Consider the following 24,758-nt stretch of genomic DNA (forward strand, 5'->3'; position numbering starts at 1 on the left):
CCCTCGAATTCCGATTGGCTGATAGGATTCTATCAGCCAATCGGAATTAAGGTAGGAATATTCTGATTGGCTGATGGAATCAGCCAATCAGAGTCAAGATCAATCCGATTGGCTGATCCAATCAGCCAATCAGATTGAGCTCGCATTCTATTGGCTGATCGGAACAGCCAATAGAATGCGAGCTTAATCTGATTGGCTGATTGGATCAGCCAATCGGATTGAACTTGATTCTGATTGGCTGATTCCATCAGCCAATCAGAATATTCCTACCTTAATTCCGATTGGCTGATAGAATCCTATCAGCCAATCGGAATTCGAGGGACGCCATCTTGGATGACGTCCCTTAAAGGGACCGTCATTCTTCAGTTGGACGTCGCCGGATGAAGATGGGTCCGCGGTGGAGGTCTTCAGGATGGAGCCGGTCCTCATTGGATGAAGATAGAAGATGCCGCTTGGAAGATCATGGTTGCCGGTCCGGATCTACTCTTCTTCCCGGATAGGATGAAGACTTTGGAGCCTCTTCTGGACCTCTTCAGCCACCGGATGATGGATCGCCAGCCCCCGCTTGGGTTGGATGAAGATTTTGGAGCCAGGACCGATCGGTGATACCCGGTGAGGTGAAGACAAGGTAGGATGATCTTCAGGGGCTTAGTGTTAGGTTTATTTAATGGGGGTTTGGGTTAGATTAGGGGTATGTGGGTGGTGGGTTGTAATGTTGGGGGGGGGTATTGTATGGGGTTTTTTTACAGGCAAAAGAGCTGAACTTCTTGGGGCATGCCCCGCAAAGGGCCCTGTTCAGGGCTGGTAAGGTAAAAGAGCTTTGAACTTTAATAATTTAGAATAGGGTAGGGAATTTTTTATTTTAGGGGGCTTTGTTATTTTATTAGGGGGCTTAGAGTAGGTGTAATTAGTTTAAAATTGTTGTAAGAATTTCCTTATGTTTGTAAATATTTTTTTATTTTTTGCAACTTAGTTCTTTTTTATTTTTTGTACTTTAGTTAGTTTATTTCATTGTAGTTATTTGTAGATATTGTATTTAATTAATGTATTGATAGTGTAGTGTTAGGTTTAATTGTAGGTAATTGTAGATATTTTATTTAATTAATTTAATGATAGTGTAGTGTTAGGTTTAATTGTAACTTAGGTTAGGATTTATTTTACAGGTAATTTTGTTATTATTTTAACTAGGTAACTATTAAATAGTTATTAAATATTTAATAGCTATTGTACCTGGTTAAAATAATTACAAAGTTACCTGTAAAATAAATATTAATCCTAAAATAGCTATAATATAATTATAATTTATAGTGTAGCTATATTAGGATTTATTTTACAGGTAAGTATTTAGCTTTAAATAGGAATAATTTATTTAATAAGAGATAATTAATTTCGTTAGATGTAAATTATATTTAATTTAGGGGGGTGTTAGTGTTAGGGTTAGACTTAGCTTTAGGGGTTAATACATTTATTAGAATAGCGGTGAGCTCCAGTCGGCAGATTAGGGGTTAATAATTGAAGTTAGGTGTCGGCGATGTTAGGGAGGGCAGATTAGAGGTTAATACTATTTATTATAGGGTTAGTGAGGCGGATTAGGGGTTAATAACTTTATTATAGAGCGCTCAGGTCCGGTCGACAGATTAGGGGTTAATAAGTGTAGGCAGGTGGAGGAGACGTTGTGGGGGGCAGATTAGGGGTTAATAAATATAATATAGGTGTCGGAGGTGTTAGGGGCAGATTAGGGGTACATAGGGATAATGTAAGTAGCGGCGGATTACGGAGCGGCAGATTAGGGGTTAATAATAATATGCAGGGGTCAGCGATAGCGGGGGCGGCAGATTAGGGGTTAATAAGTGTAAGGTTAGGGGTGTTTAGACTCGGGGTACATGTTAGAGTGTTAGGTGCAGACGTAGGAAGTGTTTCCCCATAGCAAACAATGGGGCTGCGTTAGGAGCTGAACGCGGCTTTTTTGCAGGTGTTAGGTTTTTTTTCAGCTCAAACAGCCCCATTGTTTCCTATGGGGGAATCGTGCACGAGCACGCTTTTGAGGCTGGCCGCGTCCGTAAGCAACTCTGGTATCGAGAGTTGCAGTGGCGTTAAATATGCTCTACGCTCCTTTTTTGGAGCCTAACGCAGCCATTCTGTGGACTCTCAATACCAGAGTTATTTTAAAGGTGCGGCCAGAAAAAAGCCAGCGTTAGCTACGCGGGTCCTTACCGACAAAACTCTAAATCTAGCTGATAGACTGCAAAAGACACGTATATGCTCCTAAGCTCTTAACAGCCTACCTAGGTTTACTCTAAACAAAGTATATGAAGAGAACAAAACATATTTGATTATAGAAGTGAAGAGGAAAGTTGTTTAAAACTACATGATCTATCTGAATCATTAAAGTTCAAAATTTGATTTGACTGTCCCTTTAAAAAAATGTAACACTCATTTTAAAAATGTGTATTGTCAGACTTGATTGTAACTCTGCGATTATGGATAAATATACAAACTAATTTGCTGTTTCAAATAGTCCATTTGGATGGAAAATCAGCTGTTATTCAAACATTTCTATCCCTCTGGTTTTCTGCCTTTATCTCTTTCAAATGAATGTGCTGCTGCACTCTCCGGTAAACAAGGGGTTAACAGGGATTCTGCTTTAACTGTTTCTTCCTTCACCTCTCTCTGATTCACTATTATTCTCTTAGCATTTTCCAGCTTTAATCTGTATTTAATTTTAACGGTCTGATTTGCATGAGATTCTCAATTGAAGGATCCCTTTTAGGACCCTTCCTTATTTACAAGGATCTCTCTTATTTGCCCAAAGTTTTTAAATGCCCAAAACAGTTTCCCAGACTTCCATCATTTATCTACCCTTAGAACATTTTTCTCCCTTATTTTTTATAATATGTAAAATCTTCATGTCAAACAATGAACAATCTACTCTTGTACTCTTGTACTCTTGTGCACTTGGTCTCTTATATTCTTGTACTCTTATACTCTTATACTCTTGTACTCTAGTACACTTGTACTCTTATACTCTTGAACTCTTGTACTCTTATAGTCTTGTACTCTTATACTCTTGTACTCTTATACTCTTGTACTCTTATACTCTTGTACACTTGTAAACTTGTACTCTTGGTCTCGTGTACTCGTGTACTCTTGTACACTTGTACTCTTGTACTCTTGTACTCTTGTACTCTTGTACTCTTGAACTCTTGTACTCTTGAACACTTGTACTCTTATAGTCTTGAACACTTGTACTCTTGTACTCTTATACTCTTGTACTCTTATACTCTTGTACTCTTGTACCCTTGTACTCTTGTACACTTGTACTCTTATACTCTTGTACTCTTGTACTCTTGTACACTTGTACTCTTATACTCTTGAACTCTTGTACTCTTGTACACTTGTACTCTTACAGTCTTGTACTCTTACAGTCTTGTACTCTTGTACTCTTATACTCTTGTACTCTTATACTCTTGTACTCTTATACTCTTGTACTCTTATACTCTTAAACTCTTGTACACTTGTACTCTTAAACTCTTGTACACTTGGTCTCTTGTACTCTTGTACCCTTGTACTCTTGTACTCATACTCTTGTACTCTTATACTCTTGTACTCTTGTACACTTGTACATTTGTACTCTTATACTCTTGAACTCTTGTACTCTTGTACACTTGTACTCTTATAGTCTTGTACTCTTATACTCTTATACTCTTGTACTCGTGTACTCTTGTACTCTTGTACTTGTGTACTCTTGTACTATTGTACACTTGTACTCTTATACTCTTGTACACTTGTACCCTTGTACTCTTGATTCTCAATTGAAGGATCCCTTTTAGGGCCCTTCCTTATTTACAAGGATCTCTTTTATTTGCCCAAAGTTTTTAAATGCCCAAAACAGTTTCCCAGACTTCCTTCATTTATCTACCCTTATAACATTTTTCTCCCTTATTTTTTATAATATGTAAAATCTTCATGTCAAACAATTAACAATCTACTCTTGTACTCTTGTACACTTGTACACTTGGTCTCTTATATTCTTGTACTCTTGTACACTTGGTCTCTTATATTCTTGTACTCTTGTACACTTGTACTCTTGTACTCTTGTACTCGTGTACTCTTGTACACTTGTACTCTTATATTCTTGTACTCTTGTACTATTGTACACTTGTACTCTTATACTCTTGAACTCTTATACTCTTGTACTCTTATACTCTTGTACTCTTAAACTCTTGTACACTTGTACACTTGTACTCTTATACTCTTGAACTCTTGTACTCTTGTACACTTGTACTCTTATACTCTTGTACTCTTAAACTCTTGTACACTTGTACTCTTAAACTCTTGTACACTTGTACACTTGTACTCTTATACTCTTGTACTCTTATACTCTTATACTATTATACTCTTGTACTCTTAAACTCTTGTACACTTGTACACTTGTACTCTTGGTCTCTTGTACTCTTGTACACTTGTACTCTTGTACACTTGTATTCTTGTATTCTTATATTCTTGTACTCTTGTACTCTTGTACACTTGTACTCTTTTACTCTTGTACTCTTGTAGACTTGTACTCTTGTACTCTTGTACACTTGTACTTTTATACTCTTGTATACTTGTACTCTTGGTCTCTTGTACTCGTGTACTCTTGTACACTTGTACTCTTGTACTCTTGTACTCGTGTACTCTTGCACTCATGTACTCTTGAACTCTTGTACTCTTGTACTCTTATATTCCTGTACTCTTGTACTCTTGATTCTCAATTGAAGGATCCCTTTTAGGGCCCTTCCTTATTTACAAGGATCTCTCTTATTTGCCCAAAGTTTTTAAATGCCCAAAACAGTTTCCCAGACTTCCTTCATTTATCTACCCTTAGAACATGTTTCTCCCTTATTTTTTATAATATGTAAAATCTTCATGTCAAACAATTAACAATCTACTCTTGTACTCTTGTGCACTTGGTCTCTTATATTCTTGTACTCTTGTACACTTGTACTCTTGTACTCATACTCTTCTACTCTTATACTCTTATACTCTTGTACTCTAGTACACTTGTATTCTTATACTCTTAAACTCTTGTACTCTTATAGTCTTTTATTCTTATAGTCTTGTACTCTTATACTCTTGTACTCTTATACTCTTGTACACTTGTACTCTTATACTCTTGTACACTTGTAAACTTGTACTCTTGGTCTCGTGTACTCTTGTACACTTGAACTCTTGTACTCTTATACTCTTGTACTCTTATACTCTTGTACTCTTGTACTCTTGTACTCTTGTACTCTTGTACTCTTATAGTCTTGTACTCTTGTACTCTTGTACTCTTGTACTCTTGTACTCTTGTACACTTGTACTCTTGTACTCTTGTACTCTTGTACTCTTATACTCTTGTACTCTTGTACTCTTGTACCCTTGTACTCTTGTACTCTTGTACACTTGTACTCTTATACTCTTGAACTCTTGTACTCTTGTACACTTGTACTCTTACAGTCTTGTACTCTTATACTCTTATACTCTTGTACTCTTATACTCTTGTACTCTTATACTCTTATACTCGTGTACTCTTATACTCTTGTACTCTTATACTCTTATACTCTTGTACACTTGTACTCTTAAACTCTTGTACACTTGGTCTCTTGTACTCTTGTACTCTTGTAAACTTGTACCCTTGTACTCTTGTACTCATACTCTTGTACTCTTATACTCTTGTACTCTTGTACAATTGTACACTTGTACTCTTATACTCTTGAACTCTTGTACTCTTGTACACTTGTACTCTTATAGTCTTGTACTCTTATACTCTTATACTCTTGTACTCGTGTACTCTTGTACTCTTGTACTCTTGTACTCTTGTACTCGTGTACTCTTGTACTCTTGTACACTTGTACCCTTGTACTCTTGATTCTCAATTGAAGGATCCTTTTTAGGGCCCTTCCTTATTTACAAGGATCTCTTTTATTTGCCCAAAATTTTTAAATGCCCAAAACAGTTTCCCAGACTTCCTTCATTTATCTACCCTTAGAACATTTTTCTCCCTTATTTTTTATAATATGTAAAATCTTCATGTCAAACAATTTACAATCTACTCTTGTACTCTTGTACTCTTGTACACTTGGTTTCTTATATTCTTGTACTCTTGTACACTTGGTCTCTTATAGTCTTGTACTCTTGTACACTTGTACTCTTGTACTCTTGTACTCTTGTACTCTTATACTATTGTACTCTTGTACTCTTGTACACTTGTACTCTTGTACTCTTGTACACTTGTACTCTTATATTCTTGTACTCTTGTACTCTTGTACTATTGTACACTTGTACTCTTATACTCTTGAACTCTTGTACTCTTATACTCTTGTACTCTTATACTCTTGTACTCTTAAACTCTTGTACACTTGTACACTTGTACTCTTATACTCTTGAACTCTTGTACTCTTGTACTCTTATACTCTTATACTCTTGTACTCTTAAACTCTTGTACACTTGTACTCTTAACTCTTGTACACTTGTACTCTTGGTCTCTTGTACTCTTGTACTCTTGTACACTTGTACTCTTGTACACTTGTATTCTTGTATTCTTATATTCTTGTACTCTTGTACTCCTGTACACTTGTACTCTTGTACTCTTGTACTCTTGTACTCTTGTAGACTTGTACTCTTGTACACTTGTACTCTTGTACTGCTGTACTCTTGTACACTTGTACTCTTGTACTCGTGTACTCGTGTACTCTTGTACACTTGTACTCTTGTACTCTTGTACTCATGTACTCTTGTACTCGTGTACTCTTGAACTCTTGTACTCTTGTACTCGTGTACTCTTGTACTCTTGTACTCGTGTACTTTTGTACTCTTGTACTCTTATACTCTTATACTCTTGTACTCTTGTACTCTTGTACACTTGTACTCTTGTACTCATACTCTTGTACTCTTATACTCTTGTACTCTTGTACACTTGTACTCTTAAACTCTTGTACACTTGTACACTTGTACTCTTATACTCTTGTACTCTTATACTCTTGTACTCTTATACTCTTATACTCTTATACTCTTAAACTCTTGTACACTTGTACACTTGTACTCTTGGTCTCTTGTACTCTTGTACACTTGTACTCTTGTACACTTGTATTCTTGTATTCTTATATTCTTGTACTCTTGTACTCTTGTACACTTGTACTCTTGTACTCTTGTACTCTTGTAGACTTGTACTCTTGTACTCTTGTACACTTGTACTTTTATACTCTTGTATACTTGTACTATTGGTCTCTTGTACTCGTGTACTCTTGTACACTTGTACTCTTGTACTCTTGTACTCGTGTACTCTTGCACTCATGTACTCTTGAACTCTTGTACTCTTGTACTCTTATATTCCTGTACTCTTGTACTCTTGATTCTCAATTGAAGGATCCCTTTTAGGGCCCTTCCTTATTTACAAGGATCTCTCTTATTTGCCCAAAGTTTTTAAATGCCCAAAACAGTTTCCCAGACTTCCTTCATTTATCTACCCTTAGAACATGTTTCTCCCTTATTTTTTATAATATGTAAAATCTTCATGTCAAACAATTAACAATCTACTCTTGTACTCTTGTGCACTTGGTCTCTTATATTCTTGTACTCTTGTACACTTGTACTCTTGTACTCATACTCTTGTACTCTTATACTCTTATACTCTTGTACTCTAGTACACTTGTACTCTTATACTCTTGAACTCTTGTACTCTTATAGTCTTTTACTCTTATAGTCTTGTACTCTTATACTCTTGTACTCTTATACTCTTGTACACTTGTACTCTTATACTCTTGTACACTTGTAAACTTGTACTCTTGGTCTCGTGTACTCGTGTACTCTTGTACACTTGAACTCTTGTACTCTTATACTCTTGTACTCTTGTACTCTTGTACTCTTGAACACTTGTACTCTTATAGTCTTGTACTCTTGTACTCTTGTACTCTTGTACTCTTATACTCTTATACTCTTGTACTCTTGTACTCTTGTACTCTTGTACTCTTGTACTCTTATACTCTTGTACTCTTGTACTCTTGTACCCTTGTACTCTTGTACTCTTGTACACTTGTACTCTTATACTCTTGAACTCTTGTACTCTTGTACTCTTACAGTCTTGTACTCTTATACTCTTATACTCTTGTACTCTTATACTCTTATACTCGTGTACTCTTATACTCTTGTACTCTTATACTCTTATACTCTTGTACACTTGTACTCTTAAACTCTTGTACACTTGGTCTCTTGTACTCTTGTACTCTTGTACACTTGTACCCTTGTACTCTTGTACTCATACTCTTGTACTCTTGTACTCATACTCTTGTACTCTTATACTCTTGTACTCTTGTACAATTGTACACTTGTACTCTTATACTCTTGAACTCTTGTACTCTTGTACACTTGTACTCTTATAGTCTTGTACTCTTATACTCTTATACTCTTGTACTCGTGTACTCTTGTACTCTTGTACTCTTGTACTCTTGTACTCGTGTACTCTTGTACTCTTGTACACTTGTACCCTTGTACTCTTGATTCTCAATTGAAGGATCCTTTTTAGGGCCCTTCCTTATTTACAAGGATCTCTTTTATTTGCCCAAAGTTTTTAAATGCCCAAAACAGTTTCCCAGACTTCCTTCATTTATCTACCCTTAGAACATTTTTCTCCCTTATTTTTTATAATATGTAAAATCTTCATGTCAAACAATTAACAATCTACTCTTGTACTCTTGTACTCTTGTACACTTGGTTTCTTATATTCTTGTACTCTTGTACACTTGGTCTCTTATAGTCTTGTACTCTTGTACACTTGTACTCTTGTACTCTTGTACTCTTGTACTCTTGTACTCTTATACTATTGTACTCTTGTACTCTTGTACTCTTGTACACTTGTACTCTTATATTCTTGTACTCTTGTACTCTTGTACTATTGTACACTTGTACTCTTATACTCTTGAACTCTTGTACTCTTATACTCTTGTACTCTTATACTCTTGTACTCTTAAACTCTTGTACACTTGTACACTTGTACTCTTATACTCTTGAACTCTTGTACTCTTGTACACTTGTACTCTTATAGTCTTGTACTCTTATACTCTTATACTCTTGTACTCTTATACTCTTATACTCTTGTACTCTTAAACTCTTGTACACTTGTACTCTTAACTCTTGTACACTTGTACTCTTGGTCTCTTGTACTCTTGTACTCTTGTACACTTGTACTCTTGTACACTTGTATTCTTGTATTCTTATATTCTTGTACTCTTGTACTCTTGTACACTTGTACTCTTGTACTCTTGTACTCTTGTACTCTTGTAGACTTGTACTCTTGTACACTTGTACTCTTGTACTGCTGTACTCTTGTACACTTGTACTCTTGTACTCGTGTACTCGTGTACTCTTGTACACTTGTACTCTTGTACTCTTGTACTCGTGTACTCTTGTACTCGTGTACTCTTGAACTCTTGTACTCGTGTACTTTTGTACTCTTGTACTCTTGTACTCGTATACTCTTGTACTCTTGTACTCTTGTACTCTTGTACACTTGTACTCTTGTACTCATACTCTTGTACTCTTATACTCTTGTACTCTTGTACACTTGTACTCTTATACTCTTGTACTCATACTCTTGTACTCTTATACTCTTGTACTCTTGTACACTTGTACTCTTTTACACTTGTACTCTTGTATAGTTAAAGGGACACTAAAGTCAGACTTAAACTCTTGTACACTTGTACTCTTAACTCTTGTACACTTGTACTCTTGGTCTCTTGTACTCTTGTACACTTGTACTCTTGTACACTTGTATTCTTGTATTCTTATATTCTTGTACTCTTGTACTCTTGTACACTTGTACTCTTGTACTCTTGTACTCTTGTACTCTTGTAGACTTGTACTCTTGTACTCTTGTACACTTGTACTCTTGTACTGCTGTACTCTTGTACACTTGTACTCTTGTACTCGTGTACTCTTGTACACTTGTACTCTTGTACTCTTGTACTCGTGTACTCTTGTACTTGTTTACTCTTGTACTCTTGTACTCTTGTACTCTTGTACTCGTGTACTCTTGTACTCGTGTACTCTTGTACTCTTGTACTCGTGTACTTTTGTACACTTGTACTCTTGTACTCTTATACTCTTGTACTCTTATACTCTTGTACTCTTGTACTCTTGTACTCTTGTACACTTGTACACTTGTACTCTTGTACTCATACTCTTGTACTCTTATACTCTTGTACTCTTGTACACTTGTACTCTTATACTCTTGTACTCATACTCTTGTACTCTTATACTCTTGTACTCTTGTACTCTTGTACACTTGTACTCTTGTACTCTTGTACTCTTGTAGACTTGTACTCTTGTACTCTTGTACACTTGTACTCTTGTACTGCTGTACTCTTGTACACTTGTACTCTTGTACTCGTGTACTTGTGTACTCTTGTACTCTTGTACTCGTGTACTCTTGTACTCGTGTACTCTTGTACTCTTGTACTCTTGTACTCGTGTACTCTTGTACTCGTGTACTCTTGTACTCTTGTACTCGTGTACTTTTGTACTCTTGTACTCTTGTACTCTTGTACTCTTATACTCTTGTACTCTTGTACACTTGTACACTTGTACACTTGTACTCTTGTACTCATACTCTTGTACTCTTATACTCTTGTACTCTTGTACACTTGTACTCTTATACTCTTGTACTCTTGTACACTTGTACTCTTATACTCTTGTACTCATACTCTTGTACTCTTATACTCTTGTACTCTTGTACTCTTGTACTCTTGTACACTTGTACTCTTGTACTCTTGTACTCATACTCTTGTACTCTTATACTCTTGTACTCTTGTACACTTGTACTCTTATACCCTTGTACTCATACTCTTGTACTCTTATACTCTTGTACTCTTGTACACTTGTACTCTTGTACTCTTGTACTCTTGTACTCTTGTACTCTTGTACTCTTATACTATTGTACTCTTGTACTCTTGTACTCGTGTACTCTTGTACACTTGTACTCTTATATTCTTGTACTCTTGTACTCTTGTACTATTGTACACTTGTACTCTTATACTCTTGAACTCTTGTACTCTTATACTCTTGTACTCTTATACTCTTGTACTCTTAAACTCTTGTACACTTGTACTCTTATACTCTTATACTCTTGAACTCTTGTGCTCTTGTACACTTGTACTCTTATAGTCTTGTACTCTTATACTCTTATACTCTTGTACTCTTATACTCTTGTACTCTTAAACTCTTGTACACTTGTCCTCTTAACTCTTGTACACTTGTACACTTGTACTCTTGGTCTCTTGTACTCTTGTACTCTTGTACACTTGTACTCTTGTACACTTGTATTCTTGTATTCTTATATTCTTGTACTCTTGTACTCTTGTACTCTTGTACACTTGTACTCTTGTACTCTTGTACTCTTGTAGACTTGTACTCTTGTACTCTTGTACACTTGTACTCTTGTACTGCTGTACTCTTGTACACTCTTACTCTTGTACTCGTGTACTCGTGTGCTCTTGTACACTTGTACTCTTGTACTCTTGTACACTTGTACTCTTGTACTGCTGTACTCTTGTACACTTGTACTCTTGTACTCGTGTACTCGTGTACTCTTGTACACTTGTACTCTTGTACTTTTGTACTCGTGTACTCTTGTACTCGTGTACTCTTGTACTCGTGTACTCTTGTACTCTTGTACTCTTGTACACTTGTACTCTTGTACTGCTGTACTCTTGTACACTTGTACTCTTGTACTCGTGTACTCGTGTACTCTTGTACACTTGTACTCTTGTACTTTTGTACTCGTGTACTCTTGTACTCGTGTACTCTTGTACTCGTGTACTCTTGTACTCTTGTACTCGTGTACTTTTGTACTCTTGTACTCTTATACTCTTGTACTCTTGTACTCATACTCTTGTACTCTTATACTCTTGTACTCTTGTACACTTGTACTCTTATACTCTTGTACTCATACTCTTGTACTCTTATACTCTTGTACTCTTGTACACTTGTACTCTTGTACACTTGTACTCTTGTATAGTTAAAGGGACACTAAAGTCAGACTTAAACTTTCATGATTCAGACAGAGCACACAATTTAAACTTTTCATTTTACTTCCATTGTCAAAATGTGCAGTCTTTTTATTTGCCCACTTTTTGAGGCACCAGTTCATACTGAGTATATATATATATATATATATATATATATATATATATATATATATATATATGCATTTGTGATTGGCTGTATTTTTTATGCACCTTAACGATATAGGGCTAGATTACAACTGGAACACTAATTTATCGCAATAAATTACCAGCAAAATTAACCAGAGAATTGCCCCAAAACATAAGTGTAGTGTATTTTGCAATAAATAAAACATTTTTTAGCATTTTTATTTTTTTAATAAAATAACTGCAAAAAGCAGTTATGAGTGGTTAAATTGAGAGGATGTAAGAAAAAAAAAACGGCACTGAAAAGTGCTTTTACATTGCAGTGTATGGGGAATTGTGTTATTACTATAACTACATATGTATATGGTTATATACATATATATTTATGTGTTGATATATGTCTTTACACATATTAACACATAAATATATATATGTATATATTCATATACATATATATTTAAATTTGCTGCCCATAGCTGCGCAACTTACCCCCTTCGCTGTGCTAGGTTCTCATGCCATAGGAATGAGACTCCTATTGGAGCATATGGAAGCGTACTCTAGTGAGGGCAAAGCTTCCGTGCAATGCAAACACAAGGTCGCTTTCGAATTGCACTTAACTTGTAAGACCAGTGTACATTTGTGTCCACTGGTATTACTAAGTAAAGCGCAAATATCGCTTTTACCAAATCGATCTTTTGCCCTCCACTTGTAATCTAGCCCATAATTTTTTCCAGAGTATATTTGTGTCAATGGTTCAATTCTTCGTTTTGTATGATTTTTAAATTACAAATTTGATTGTGTATTTTAGTAATATATGTATCTCCTTCCCATAAGAAAATGTAGTATACGCCCCTTAGCGAGACAACCTGTTTTCAGGATAAAAACTGGCTTTATATAATTCCACCAGGTAAATTAAAGGACTGGCGAGATTTCTTATAGAATCTCACCAGCCCAGAGAGCTTTAGAGAATCAAGCCCTAAGTGCTTTGCATTGTTTATTTAATATGCATTTACTGATTAAGCTATTCTACTGTGTAGTGATCCTTTAACACGTTTGATGTATCTGATCATTTAATGTCTTTACTCCCACTGTGCCATAAATAAGAAATAACATTTATCGATTTGCAGAAAGTTATTGAATATACTAAACTATGTGAACAAAGATGATTTGTATGAAGAATTTTGTTGTACCAAACTGTATCAAATAATAAAATTAAGAATGTTTTTTCAGTAACCACTGTATGATTTATCGATTTCCTAAATGAATTTTGTCGATTCTTTAGTCTCCCATAATTTCTTTAAAAAAAGTTGTCAACTCTAGTGCCCTTATTTATCTCTCAGTGCATTCTGTCCTAACCTCTCTCTTACTTAAAGGAACAGTCATAATTAAACATTCAGGATTCATACACAACATACAATTTTAAAAAAACTTTCCAATGTACTTATATTATTTCATTTGCTTCCTTCTCTTGTTATCCTTTGTTGAAGGGTTTATCTAGGTAAGCTCAGGAGCAACAAGAGACCTGGGTTCTAGCTGCTGATTGGTGGCTGCATATATATAAGCATTGTCATTGGCTCACCCCGTGTGTTCAGTTAGCAACCAGTAGTGCACTGCTGTTCCTTCAGCAAAGGATAACAAGAGAATGAAGAAAGTTTGAGGATAGAAGTCAAAGAGGAAGTTGATTAAAGTTGTATGTTCTATCCAAATCATGAAATAACATTTTGGAGTTTCCTGTCCCTTTAAGGCTTTCTGTTATTGCTTTCATTAATGCAAATATTAAATCATATTTGATCTCTGTTTTTATTATGTATCCTTCTGTTTAATGTCCCTCTAGTTGCCCTTTTAAAGGGACAGTCTACTTGAAATGTTTCATTGTTTAAAAGATAGATAATCCCTTTATTACCCATTCCCTAGCTTTGCACAACCAACTCTGTTATATTAATATACGTTTTACTGTGTTGGCTCTGCAAAGCTGGGGAATGAGAATTACCTATCTTTTTAAACAATGACAGTTTTCAAGTACACTGTCCCTTTAAAGAGGGCATTCCACAATATTTTAAAGTTTATTTAAAAAAAAAAAAAAAAATGTTTACATCTCCTAAACAAAGCAACATTTCCCATTAGCAAAAAATAGAAATGTTCTAATTTTTCAGCCATTTGTTTGTTCAAAATGAATGTGAGATGTTTGCTAAACATTTAAAATGATTTTTTACGTGTTTTTCATGTGTCACTATTTCAGAGCTGATGAGGTTGTCTCACTTTATTTGTATTTTATTCTCTGTAACTGAACAATCAAGGATATTATGTAGGTTCTATAACAAAGAAAACGAATTTATCCAGATTTTAATTGAAGACATTCAAAATATGTGACAGACAAAAGAGATTCCCAAAAACGTAAATTAGTTGCAGCCTCATTTTCATTTTTATTTTTATTTATGTGAAGAAATTCTGCAATATTTAGATTTTGTTTTATAGCTTTTATTTTTCTTACAGTTGCTTTACTTTATGTGTCGACTTTTGTAGTTTGTGGAGCAGCAGCGAAAATCGATTAAACAGCCACATATGGTCTCTGTCACAGCTACTCAACTCTGCAGCAGTAGAGTGAACGCCATAGACAATAAAGAAACAAATACAACTGAATTTATGGATAATAAAATTTTAATTTCTTATTTTTTGGTGTCACTAATTATTCTTCTTCTTTTGATATCAAAGGATTATTGTCCTTGAATTAAATTAATCTCCTAATGTAGGGAACAAGGGAAATTACTAGAAGGGGAGGGAGGGGTTATCCCGGTTACTAAAGTATAATTTAAAGGGATAGTCTAGTCAGAATTAAACGTTCATGATTCAGATAGAGCGGGCAGGACCAGTCAATACAGTAGATTTGCATAATCAACAAATGCATGATAAAAAGACAATGCAATAGCACTTAGTCTGTAAATATAAAAAGACTCTGCACATTTTGTTAATGGAAGTAAATTGCAAAGTTGTTTAAAATTGCATGCTCTATCTGAATCATGAAGTTTAATTTTGACTTGAGTGTCCCTTTAAGCAACTTTCTAGTTTACTCCTGTTATCAATTTTTCTTTGTTCTCTTGTTATTTTTATTTGAAAAAGCAAGAATGTAAGCATAGGAGCCGGTCCATTTTTCGTTAAGCACCTGGTTAGCACTTTCTGATTGGTGTCTAAATGTAGCCACCAATCAGCAACCGCTACCCAGGTGATGAACAAAAAATGGGCCGGCTTCTAAGCTTACATTCAAATAAAAAATAGCAAGAGAACGAAGAATAATCTAAAATAGGAGTAAATTAGAAAGTTGCTTAAAATTGCATGCGCTATCTGAATCCTGAAAGTTGAATTTTGACTTGAGTGTCCCTTTAATGAATCAGTTATCATATACTTAGCCACCATTACCTGTTCGGATAGAAAATAATATAATTCAAGGACAATAATCCTTTGAAATAAATATAAGTTAGCGCTTCTTTCAGGTAGTTGCAATTACTAAATAGCAGAACTGATACCAATCTTAGACAACCCTCACTTGTTCTCTCTAAAGATACATTATTTTATTCTACTTAGAAAGCAAAGCTTTGCTCTTTAGTGACCAAATAACGTTAGTTTCAAATGGTGCAGTGTTTTTAATCTTAGCAGGGTAGAAGACATTTAATTTGCTGTCTTTATTTTATATAATAATTGTTAAATACAAGTTATATTTAATAATGCTAACACATAACTACCTGTATTGACCTAAACAAAATATATTTCCTTTCACAAGGTCTATAGGTAGGTAATATTTAATTTAAACTATTTGTTTCAACTAATATAGTAGAAATAATCTGCAGGACTTGCAGAGCACTGCTGGTCCCGAGTTACAAATGCCACTGATCAATCAGCAGTGCTAGTTCCACATGTGAGTCTTGAGACTAGTACTGCTGATTGGATCAGCAGCGTTTTCCCCTCAGGATCAGAAGTGCTCTGCGGGTCCGACTCCCAAGCAGTTTTTCTACTGTGTGTTTAACACCTCACAGTCTAATCTTAATAGTCTTAAAATTATATGCTCTAATGGATTGTGACATTGTCCCCATGCAAGGTATTGTTTTTTTGTTTTTTTTTTGTGGCACAAATACATTTAAAAATAGTAATATATTTATTACATTAGTAATGTATTGGTAATCTGTATAATTTGAGATTTGAATTGGAAAACCCCACAAAAATAATGCAAAACATTTTGCATAGGAATTCTGTTCTGATTAATTGAAATAGACCCCATTGTTTCAATAGCCCAAATATAGAAGCTTAATATGAAGTAACATTCAAATGTTTGAGGGACATTAATTAAAAATGTAACTCCCCATAAAATTAGTTAATTAAGCATAATTAAAATAAACTTTTGGTGTGCTCTGCATAATTAAAAAAAAAACGTTACTATGTACTTTCATTTTTTTCTGAAACTTGTAGTGCTTCCTCTCACAGAGCCTGAAGCACATTTTGTGGAATGCAGAACACATGCTGCACAGTGATTGGTTAATATTTGCAGGAGTGTGATTAGATCTGTTACTAATTGCCCACAGTAAAGAATGTAGACAATATTTAAAAGTATTCCCAAGGGTTGTGTCCTACATTTTTGCAGATGCCACTCGGCAGGATATTTGACAAGCGCTGATTTGCTGTTGCATGCAGGCAGAGGAGTTTCCAAATCTCAAAATAACGTGCCCAGTATTGGCATTCTTAAGCAGACATCTGAAAGCTGAAATTCCCCCATTTCCACTATCTTTTTTGCCTTTGCTTGGGGTGTTCATGGGTGGCATAGCCCCCCTTGTAAACGTCATTTCCCGAGATACACTTGGCGTGGATATCAGAGGATTAGTAGAGATGGGAGAATTACGTTGGAGTGCCATCTGCTGCCAGCAATCAGTAACTGCACATGCAACAGCCAATCAGTGCTTGTCAAATATCCCGCCGAGTGGGATCTGTGCAAACAAGTGTGTGAACACACTGCAAACTTTACTAACAAATGACTGTTTTAAATGGTTTAAAAACATTTATTCTGCATGCAGATTTTTTGATTTACGTTGCAGTGAATAATTTCGGATGCACAAGTAAAAATGTGCATTTTACTTTCAGTTATCAGTTTTAGTTATGAAAAACATTAGATTATTAATATATCAGCATTAAAATGCCGATTCTCCTAGATGTCAATGAAATTCTAAGAAAACACTATTCAAAGGGATTATTTAAAGGGATAGGAAACCTAGTATTTTTTTTTTCATAATTCAGATAGAACATAACATTTTTCAGCAACTTTACAATTTTCTTACTTTTTAAAAATTTGCTTCACTCTTTAGTTTTAATTTTTTGAAGTATTAGCAATGGGAGCTAGATGAAGACATATGGTGAGCCAATGACAAGAGGCAAATATGTGTAGCTACCAATCAGCTACTTACTCCCAGTAATGCATTGTTGCTCTTGGGTATACTTTTCAAAAAAGTGGAAAGGTGCTTAATATTACACGCTCTATAAGAGAAAAAAATTAGGTTTAATTTCCCTTCGTGCATTTGCACTGTATAAACATTAGACTAGCGAAGAAAAGCTGTAAGTAAGTCATTTGTGTACAACTGTGACAGCTTACTGGCTGATAGAGACACACTGAAAAAGGGCTTGTTTCTATTGAGCCTTAAAGGACCACAATGCAGTAGAATTGCATAATTAGAAAGTGCATAATAAAAAAACAATGATTTAACTCTTAGGAGCTGAATTATTAAGCTCTGGATGGAGCCGATTGGCTGCGAATCTGCAGGGGGCAGCATTGCTGTCAGCATTTATCGATGTGCAGCAGACATTATACGCTACATCGTATCATGTCCGTTTGGACTTTAATACATCGGCCCCAACTCTGAATTTCAAATAAGCAGTAGATTGTTTTCTGACAAATTTATTTTTTCTCCCTTTTCCAGCCCCCTTTATCATGTGACAGACATCAGCCAATCACAGACTAGTATGCATATACCCTGTGAGCTTGTGCACATGCTCAGTAGGATATTGTTCCCCAGAAAGTGAGAATATTAAAACAATCTGCAAAATTTGATAATGGAAGTCTTAAAACTCCATGCTCTTCTGAATCCCTTTAATTAGGTTTTCACGAGATCGAGAACCAATAAATATGCTGTCGGAAGCAATTTTGTGTATCATTTGCTTCTGATGATGCGTTATACCACTATATTGGCGGCCAGTGTATGGGTTGTGAAAATATTTTCGTACCCCATAGAAAATATAAGAAGCCGATAAGCGCTAATTTACACCAGGTTTCCAATGAAAGCGCAAACCGTTAATCCCATGTATAGGAATATTTGCACTTATGTTCTTATGGAAATATCAATATGTATTTATATATAAAAATATATGTAAGAACATATCTACAAAATTCAAACTAGACATTTGCCTAGGGCAGCAATAAATGTTACATATATTAATGAAGTAGAAAATATAATTAGAATAAAAAGTAGTATTTGCTTATAGTTAAAAATATGTATAATAAATAAGTATATATTTGTAAGGTCGGGTTACCATAGCAACCCAACTTGTTAAGTAAAATTGGAATATTGTTTAAAAAAGTATTCTCTATCTGAATTATGAAAGAAAAATGTTGGGTTTAATGTCCCTTTTAACTTACACCTACATGAAAAGAACGACTACACACTCTGCAAAATATTTAAATGGAAACCTGGTACTAAAATCGATCCTTGAACTACTTTTAGCTGTTGTAACTTCAGTAGCTTACGGCTCTTTTTTTTTGTCTCAATAGAAACGAGCCTCAAGTTTGGTTTATTCATAACAGGAATGTTAACTAAAAAAAAAATACTGTAATATATTTTGAAACATCCTCTTTAAGATGGAAGAGGGAAAATATTTGAATATCTTGTCCCTTTTCTTAAAGGGACATAATACTCATATGCTAAATCACTTGAAACTAATGCAGTATAACTGTAAAAAGCTGACAGGAAAATATCACCTGAGCATCTCTATGTAAAAAAGGAAAATATTTTACCTCGCAATTTCCTCAGCTCAGCAGAGTAAGTTCTGTGTAAAAAGTTATACTCAGCTGCTCCCAGCTGCAGGTAAACAAATTTAAAAAAATTAAGAAATGAACAGCAGCCAATCAGCATCAGCAGTGCTGAGGTCATGAACTCTTACTGTGATCTCATGAGATTTGACTTAACTCTCATGAGATTTCATAGTAAGCTTCCTTTACCTGATTGGTGAAATAATATGAGAGTGCACGATGCTAGTCCCTTCAGATGTCCCAGGACAAACACACTAAAATGCTGCTTAGAAATCTTTTACAATGGGAGGTGGCTACTGAGGAACTTTTGAGGTAAAATATCTTTCTTTTTTACATAGAGATGTTCAGGTGATATTTTCTAGTCAGCTTTTTACAGCTATGCTGCATCACTTTCAAGTGTTTAAACATTTGGGTATTATGGCCCTTTAAACAAATACTATTTTCAATACATATAAATGTATATAAATGTATAAACATTCAACAATTATTGTTTTGTGAAAAAATAGCGCTTGTCTCACGATCTCTAGAGAAGCAAAAAAGCGAATACTATAACCTGCAACTGCTGCAAATGAAGTTACTGTTTCAGGCAGTTTACAACATTTTGAAAACCTAGGTAACAGATTATTCTTTTTACCCTCCCTAGGGAGTGTGGGAAAACGCACAATTTTCGCACACATGCAGCAGGTTATTAATGTCCTTTGAACTACAATCGCCCACTTTATTTTTTATATCATTTATTTATTAGCACTTTACAATTTTTATATTCTATATATTTGTTTAAATCATTTTTAGGAAAAACCACCAGCGTGCCCTTGAATCTTTACAAGCCAGCTTAGACACAGAAGTAAAAGGTCGCACAGAAGCTTTGAGGATCAAGAAGAAATTAGAGAACGATATAAACGAAATGGAGATTCAGCTAGAGGGGGCCAATAAAAACAATTTGGAGCTATTAAAGCTGGTGAAAAAACAGCAGCAGCAAATGACGGTAAAACTGCTCACGTTACACATTAGAATGAAATATTAATGAACTCATTTGCAAAATGCAATAACCAAAGCTGAGTAAACAAGGGACTTGGGGATGCTGACTGTTCAGACCCAATAAAACATTCATTTATTATGTATGTAATGTCTGTGATAGGTATTTACTTGTGCGTGTGTCGATGAAATCTCATAAATATGTACATTGATTCATGCATATGGGTGAGTAATATCAACTGGTACAGTCTAAATGCATCCGAGAGTTATTATTTCATCTGACATTAAAGGTCGGCAAACAATTAGCAAAGTATTTGGAAACCCAAATATAAAGGGAAATATCTTACTTCTTTTAAAGCAACATTTTAATGGAAAAATTATATGTTTACTATTTACACAAAAATATACATATAACAACAACAAAAAAGAAAGAAGAATCCGGAGATAGTCTCTGTCCACTTTAGGTAAAAGCAGTTCTTTATTCTTAACAAGTTAAAACAAAGATATAGTTATATATAGTATATAGTTCATAACAGGGTAGTACAAAACGGTAGACATACACACACACACACACACACACACATACATGTACACCCACACACACATATTATACACAACATTCACATACACACATACATACACACACATATTATACACAACATTCACATACACACATACATACATACACACGCAAATAAAATACACACACATACACAAACGCATAACATACACACACATAACATACACACATCACATACACACATAACATGCACACATAACATACACACACACATGACACACACACACATAACATACACACACACATAATATACACAGACAAATACATAACATACACATACATCCCATAAACATACATAACAAACACATACCATACACACATCACATACACACACACACATAACATGCACACATAACATACACACACACACATGCCCACAAACATGACACACACACATACCATACACACACACACACACATAATATATACACACACACACACATACACACACATAATATATGCACACAAATACATTACATACACATACATAACACACATATAACATACACACACACATGACACACACACACATAACATACACATACACACACACACACATAACATACACACACATCCCATACACACACACACACACATACATAACATACACACAATCATATACATACATACACATACATACACACACATCCCATACACACACACACATACATAACATACACACAATCATACACATACATACACATACATACACACACATAACATACGCACACATCACATACACACACATAATATACCCACACATGCACACACACATAATATACACACACATAACAAACATACACATACATACTCACACATCATACATATACACACACACACATAATATAACACGCACACATCACATACACACATAATATACCCACACATGCACACACACATAATATACACACACATAACAAACACACACATACATACACACACACATCATACATACACATACACACATATACACACACATACACACACACATAATATACACACACATAACAAACACACACATACATACACACACACATCATACATACACATACACACATATACACACACATACACACACACACATAACATACACACACACTTATACACCAATGGGGAAGAGGAAGAAGGAATAGATAAGAAGGAAATAAATTAATTTTCCTTATTAGGTTTAATTTAAACTAATTCCATTCCTAGGGGGATATCTATCAATCTATCTATCTATACTGCATTCGCCGGCACCAATATGCTCGCCTAATATTGTGGCCGCGTATCTAAATACTCTCTCCTTATTTCAGGGTTTGCGATTTAGGAAAAATATGTTAAATAATCCATAGAATACATACTCATCCATTATTAAAAAAAAAGTCACAAGTCGACGTTTCGACTTAAACAGAAAGCCTTTTCCTTCATATGGCATGGAGAGTCCACAACTTCATTCCAATTACTAGTGGAATATTCAACTCCTAGCCAGCAGGAGGAGGCAAAGAGCACCACAACAGAGCTGTTAAGTGTCACTTCCCTTACCCATAATCCCCAGTCATTCTCTTGCCCTCTGCCAATGGAGGATGTGCAAAGATGGTGCCTGAAGATATTTCATCCTTTTATGGGTACTTTTCCCTGCAAGCAAGGATTGGGGCTATGTTGTGTCCATGTCAATCTCTTTAGTAAGAGTAATGGTGACTATTAGCACTTAGAAAGTGGCAAAGTAATATTTGCATTATTTCTAACATTATTGCTACCCCTTTATAGAAAGCCAGGGTTGGTTACTCTGTTCTTTCTTTTTCTTTAGGTCCCTAATAGAGAGTGGAGTATCTGTCACATTTAGGAAGCTGATCCTGCCCTGCAGTTGGATCCACAGGTAAGTGCCTTTGCCTTATATTTACTGCAGGACAGTACTTTGGAGGTTAATTCCTCTAGTGGATCAACATCTGAGACAAGTTTTCACCTTATAGATGGGGTTAACAGTTGGGCAGTTTGTCAGGCACTGGTGTATGTGAAATGTTAAGGGGTTAAGTTTTACTCTTAAAAAATATGAGACTGGCTGAAAGATTATGCATTCTTTATTTTCCCCCAAGAATATGGCTAAATAATAGAGTGAGACTTAAGTTTTAGGTTTTCAGTGTTGGACAGAAACGCACGCTTTTACAGTGGCGCACTTTCTTTTCTTGGTCCGATTATGTGACTCTCCGCTCTTCCGTTTTATTCATTGTACAGTGGAGCGAGTTAGGCAGTGAGTGTTTTGCTCTATCGATCACATTGCATATCTCTGTGTCAGCTACTAGCTTGATCAAACGGATCTGTTTGAACTCACAGTTTTCCAATTCTGACAACCAACTCTGACAGCAGATCTGAAGCAAGCAGAGAGTCTCCTTGCAGTTTCTAGTGACAACTCCGGTCCTGGTGCGGTAAGATTCCTCAGTTAGACTAAGGTATAGAGGTGTGAGGAAACTTTTATATATATTTCAAAATTTGGGAAACCACTCTGTAATTATGGACTCAGACCAAAATACATATATTTCCTTTGACAAATGTTTGTTTTGTCTGGAGGCTGTACCCCCTGTGCAATTTTGCACCGCATGCCTATCTTAGACTTTGAAATTTAAAGATAAACTACTCCCTTATGAGCCATATGTCTCTCAGGACAATGCTGTCCATTATATGCCTCTGCTTTCCCCTCAGACATCCCAAGCCCTGATAGTTTCACATACAGTGCTTTGCAGTTTCTCTCAACCTCCTGGGGGTGATTTTGCTGCACAGAAAACTTATGGGGTGTCTGCAGCTTTATCTGCTTTCCCTGATTTGGGTAAACATAAGAGGAAATCTAGACATTTTTCTGCTATTAAGGTTTCTGACCCCTCTAAATCTGCGCTAGTCAACTTTTCCCAAATGTCTGATGAGGAGGATACTTCAGTATCTTCTGAAGGTGAGATCTCAGACTCTGACATGATGGGGGGAAATTCTTCATGTTCCCATTCACAGGAATCATCACAATTTTCTGAAGTTTACTTTCCTGCACAAGCACTTCCAGTTTGTTGCCCTTCTTTTTGGTCTTGCTACTGCTCCCAGAATATTCACAAAGGTTCTGGGGGCTCTCTTGACTGTGGTCAGATCTCAGGGAATAGCAGTGGTGCCTTACCTGGACAACATCTTAATTCAGGCCTGATTATTATTTCAACTAGAAAGATCTCATACAGACATGTTGTTGTCTATTCTACGTTCCCACGGGTGGAAAGTGAATCTGGAAAAGAGTTCCCTAGTACCAGACACAAGGGTGTGTTTCTTGGGAACAATTATATATTCTCTATCCATGAAAATTTTTCTGAGGGATGTCAGAAAATCCAAACTTCTTGCATAACTGCCTTTCTCTCCAGTCTTCTGTTTGCCCATCGGTAGCTCAATGCATGGAGGTGATTAGCCTCATGGTAGCTTCCATGGATATCATTCCTTTTGCTCAGTTCCATCTGAGACCTCTGTAGTTATGCATGCTCAGCCAATGGAACGAAGACCACTCAGATCTCTTGCAGAGGATACCACAACGAGACTCTCTCTCGTGGTGGATTTCACAGGACCATCTATCTCGGGGCACATGCTTCCTGAGATCTTCCTGGGTGATTATGACCATGGACGCCTGGGGAGCAGTTTGGGGCTCATTTAAGGCTCAAGGCCTGTGGATTTGGGAGAAGTCTTCTCTTCCCATAAACATTTTAGAGTTGAGAGCAATCTGCAATGCTTTGACAGCTTGGCCTCAATTATCTTTAGTCCGGTTTATCAGATACCAGTTGGACAACATCACCTCACTGGCTTACATCAACCACCAGGGAGGAACTCAGAGTCCGTTAGCTATGAAGGAGGTGACTCACACTCTGCAGTGGGTGGAAGCTCACAATTGTCTCCTATCTGCCATCCACATTCCAGGGGTGGAGAACTGGGAGGTGGATTTTCTGAGCAGACAGACCTTTTATCCCGGGGAGTGGGC

General features: G+C 35.8%; 1 protein-coding gene across 1 annotated transcript in view; it reads left to right on the plus strand.

Moving 5' to 3' along the window:
• The window catches only part of LOC128666882 (myosin-16-like), a 357,676-nt gene that overhangs the window by 213,567 nt on the left and 119,351 nt on the right, over positions 1-24,758 (plus strand). Inside the window, exon 11 of the mRNA XM_053721692.1 lies at positions 20,020-20,212. Coding sequence (XP_053577667.1) covers positions 20,020-20,212 — 193 coding nt within the window. The remainder of the gene's footprint in view (positions 1-20,019; positions 20,213-24,758) is intronic.

Source organism: Bombina bombina, chromosome 1 (genome assembly GCF_027579735.1).
Source record: "Bombina bombina isolate aBomBom1 chromosome 1, aBomBom1.pri, whole genome shotgun sequence".
In the NCBI taxonomy this organism is placed as follows: Eukaryota; Metazoa; Chordata; class Amphibia; order Anura; family Bombinatoridae; genus Bombina; species Bombina bombina.